We start from the raw sequence: 4,541 nt of genomic DNA on the forward strand, positions 1-4,541 counted from the left end.
GATCTTAATATTGCTTTGTTCATTTGTTTGGATTAATTGTGTTTCTTTACTTATATTGTTATTTTCAAGTTGTGATGTTTCGTTTGTTGCTGAAGAAACTTGTCTAATAGAAGATTGACTACCGATCTTAATATCGCTTTGTTCATTTGTTTGGATTAATTGTGTTTCTTTACTTATATTGTTATTTTCAAGTTGTGATGTTTCGTTTGTTGCTAAAGAAACTTGTCTAATAGAAGATTGACTACCGATTTTAATATTGCTTTGTTCATTTGTTTGGATTAATTGTGTTTCTTTACTTATATAGTTATTTTCAATTTGATGTGTATTAACATCGCTAATAGAATTTATTTTATTATCAAGTTGAATGTTTTCGTTGTAATTAATACTTTCAATTGTTTTAGAGTCATTATTTTCATTTTGAATTTCCGTTTGATCTCGTTTTATTGTCTCATTTAATAATGGCATGTCTAAGGAATCAAAGTTGTTTTCGGTGAAATCGATTTTGTATATTTTTGACACTGTTTCCTTATCGAAATTAAGGTTTTTAGTAATGGTTATATCTTGTGTTAAGTCTTCAATTGTACTTTTATCTATTGATTCGATTCTTTTTAATTTTTCTTCAGTTGTTTGAATATTGAAGTCAGGTGTTGCAACTTTAATGGTTTCTTTGATTTCGTTTGAATTTGATTCTTGGTTTTCAGTATTATTTATATTGTATGATGTTTCTGATGTTTGCTTTTCAATTATAACAGTATTATTGTTTGTTATTTCTTGGATTTCTTTTTGCATATGTTTTTCAGTTTTTGAATTACTTTGTGTAAATGCTTTTGTTTGTTGTGAAACAATTGTTTCAGTGTTGCCTTGATTGAAAGAGGTTTTAGTATCTACGGATTTACTCTTTTTTAATGCTTGTTTTTCTTTTGTTTTCGGTATTTCGATGTCATGTTCACTTTTCCGTTTTAATAAAGGTATTCTTGATTTGGTTTTTTCTATGTTTGATGTGATTTTATCTTCTTCATACGCGTGTATTATTTCTTCAAAGCTGTTTTCTATCTGATTGACGTTTTCTATATTTATAAATTCTAAAGATGTATCGGTTGGATTTAATTCATTAAATATTCTATCGAATTCTTCGTCAGCTTTCGATACAACAGTTTCTTCTTTTGTATGCGTTTCTTTAGATGTTGTTTTAATGTCTTTTAATCTTGGTATTGAAGATTTACGTAAAGTGGGTATCTGAAAATAATCAAGACTGTTAATATAAACAAGTCCAATGTAAATAGACTTACGTGGCGATATTTAAGCGGTACAGAATAGTATGGATATAATTGGTAGAGCTTATTTACTTGTTTTTCTTTTTCCAGTCTCTTCTTTTCTTTCAAATCTTCTTTAACTCTATTCACAGCTTGTCTTAATCTTGACATAGGAATCTTCGTTTTTATTCTCTTTGATTCTATAGCTTCCTTTTCTGGAAATCAATAAAAATGTGATAAAAAGTACACCGTGAAGTAAAGGTTATGTTTGACTAACTGTGACTCGCGACTTCATCAGAGTGAAATTAAATAATATAACCTATATTTACTCTAAGATAAATTACCTTTCTAATGATGAAAGAATTTTTAAAATCGGTCATGCAGTTTTTGGGTTATTCAAATACGTACAAAAATCCAAAAATACAAATCTTTCCTCTTAATAATCTTACTAATATTATAAATGCGAAAGTTTAGATAGATGGATGGATGGATGTTAGCGTTTGTAGCCTAAACGGCTGAACGGATCTCCATGAAATTTGGCACAGTTTAAGAGCATAGTCTGGAAGAACACATAGGCTACTTTTTATCCCGGGATAAGTTACGGTTCCCGTGGGATTCATTAATTTAGTTTTTTAATGTGTACTCGATCATTCTGCAACGGTTCAACATATCTTATTGAAATTTGACACAGGTATAAAACTAAATCTGAAGTACACATGGGATAAGCCTCATCCTCGAGGTGTCCGGTTCCCGGGATACGTAGCTTTTTGTTATTTATATAGTTCGTATGTTTTCTAATACCACGCGGACGAAGTCGCGGGCAACAGCTAGTATTAGTATAATATAAATATAGATGACCTATGTTACCTTCTTTAGATGTACAACTAACGCCATCTTTGGGATTATTTTGTCCACTCTCAGGTTCCATTACTGAAGTATGTATTTCGTAAGTTAATCTTCTATTGAATTTCTCTTCACCTTTACTCGTAGATGTACGCTAAAAAATAATTATATATAAACCTTAGAATAATAATATTTTTTAGTATGCAACCCCATGTTTTCTGATATGTACTACTAGTACTAATGTAAAGAATATTAATTGCTATAATATACGTATTATATTGGATGAATTTATGAATCTGTATTGGAAATAAAATGTTTAGTTTTTGGTAATAGATGGCGCTTTCTCAATTTTAATTTGTATTAGTATTTTATTTTTATTTGTACTATTATTAGAATTCATTCTATTATTCATAAAAGAATATAATATACTGCAAAATTAATAATGTCTATCATAAAGTAAATTTATCTGTATTAGGAATTTAACATTTTTAGAAATATTAACTTGAAAGTGTTTATGCAAATCGACACTAGATGGCGCTGTTTTAAATTGTGATTACCAAACTAATAAAATAAAAGACAATCTAAGTATGCGTTTCTTTTATTGCATTTAATATTTATAATCTAATTTCTGTACGGTTGTGATAACAGTTTTGCCCGGCGTTGTCTGCTTTTTGAACAAATGCTGGTATCTTACCGAAATATCCTCCGTAACCGTCACTTTTTGCAGTTTCAAATCTCCTTTAGTAAATGTCGCCTCATTTTTCATCACCGTTATCACTGGGGATAGCGTAAAATCTGCTGTTGCAATTTCAGACGTATTCCTTTCGGTTAAGGATTGATTTTGTTCGTCAATGTTTGAAGTTTGAACTTTACCTCTGTTGGTTGGAGACTCTTTTTCCTTGAGTCCATCGTTCACTTCTCTGAGGTTATGCTCGCCTGGTACATTTGATTCGATGTTTTTCTCTGACATTCTGCAATTCATAAAAATATAATAAACTATTATTATAATATATTATTACTATAACTAACTATTAAAGACTAGCTATTGCCCGCGACTTCGTCCACGCAATATTAAAAAAGTAGCCCATAATATGCCCGTCTATGACAACTACCCTTTAGTTAAAGTTCGGTCGAAATCGGAAAGTCATTTCGGAGATTACCCGTAACAAACGCTGCTTGCGGACAGACAGACAGACAAAAAAATGCGATTTACCTTATGAGGAGCAACGCAAATACATCATCTTTGTGAAATTCGGAATTTTTCTTTTGATATCACAAACAGACACTCCAATTTTATTATATATAGATATATCTAGATTATTCACAATTTTACACAAAAATAACTAAATAAAAAAAAATCAAAATGGCCGTCGTATTCGTCATTTGAAACCAATGTTTTTTAATTCATACTAGTAATACTAGTATATATATCTTACTAGTCTTACTAATATTATAAATGCGAAAGTTTAGATGGATGGATGTTTGTTAGAGTTTGTAGCCTAAACGGCTGAACCGATTTCCATGAAATTTGGTACAGACGTAGAGGATAGTCTTGAAGAACACACAGGCTACTTACTTTTGTTTTTTTATGTCCACGCGGTCAGAGTCACGGGCGAAAGCGAGTTCTTAATAAAAAAATTATCACTTACGTATTCTTCACCAAGAACTTCAACAGAGAACTGTGTCCAATATCTTGCATTATAAACACTTATCGTTGATAAAAATAATCAAACAATTATAAATTATTAATAAATTCACGTGATTCTTTCCATTGGTTAATTATATTTGAATAATATTGATAAACTTGTAAGTAATCTTTTGCATGTGCATTTTTAATGAATGATATTTGTCTTTTTTCGTGCAGAAACTAACCTCTTTGCTGACAAGCTCGTTTAGTCAAAGATATTCATAATATAGACGAGGCATAGTTGACATTTCACATTGAACATTTTTCATATAATATTGCTAACGCTAATCAGTATATTAATTTGTATTAGTAACAAATATTGAAAAGTTTAAACACTTTTTTATAACAAAACACGAGATGGCACTAAACTTGACAATTAACCTTTCAAAGAAACTCGCTTTAAAAAGATTGGTTAACTGTCTCGTCTATTTCTTTTTTAAACTTTGCACAGCCAAAGAGGTATACTGGCCATCAAGATTTTAGCCAATTCGTTACAAAAAGTCGTCAAAAAGTTACAGAGAAACAAGTGAAGGGCGGGAAATAGTCACGATTGCAAGATGTTAAGAAAATGTTAAAATGATTGCATAATAAGTTCCATTAACAAAAGTATAACCCTAAGGTAATAAAAAATATTTAATCGCTAGTTATCATATTAAATCGGTGACGATAAGTAGCCCAGAGTAGCCCCAGTGGTAGAGAAGGTGTAGAAGTGGTAGTGCCCGCTTTAACATCTTAGCACCAATGGGCCGGCACGCCTG

General features: G+C 30.6%; 1 protein-coding gene across 1 annotated transcript in view; it reads right to left on the reverse strand.

Moving 5' to 3' along the window:
• Nucleotides 1-4,541, reverse strand: part of LOC106110646 (protein MLP1-like) — a 16,395-nt gene that overhangs the window by 10,761 nt on the left and 1,093 nt on the right. Inside the window, exons 2-6 of the mRNA XM_013292535.1 lie at nucleotides 3,746-3,975; nucleotides 2,791-3,067; nucleotides 2,121-2,250; nucleotides 1,347-1,468; nucleotides 55-1,236 (exon numbers count right to left, since the gene is read on the reverse strand). Of these exons, the coding sequence (XP_013147989.1) occupies nucleotides 55-1,236; nucleotides 1,347-1,468; nucleotides 2,121-2,250; nucleotides 2,791-3,067; nucleotides 3,746-3,795 (1,761 nt within the window). The 5' untranslated portion in view covers nucleotides 3,796-3,975. The remainder of the gene's footprint in view (nucleotides 1-54; nucleotides 1,237-1,346; nucleotides 1,469-2,120; nucleotides 2,251-2,790; nucleotides 3,068-3,745; nucleotides 3,976-4,541) is intronic.

Source organism: Papilio polytes, unplaced genomic scaffold (assembly GCF_000836215.1).
Source record: "Papilio polytes unplaced genomic scaffold, Ppol_1.0 DF824208.1, whole genome shotgun sequence".
Lineage (NCBI taxonomy): Eukaryota > Metazoa > Arthropoda > Insecta > Lepidoptera > Papilionidae > Papilio > Papilio polytes.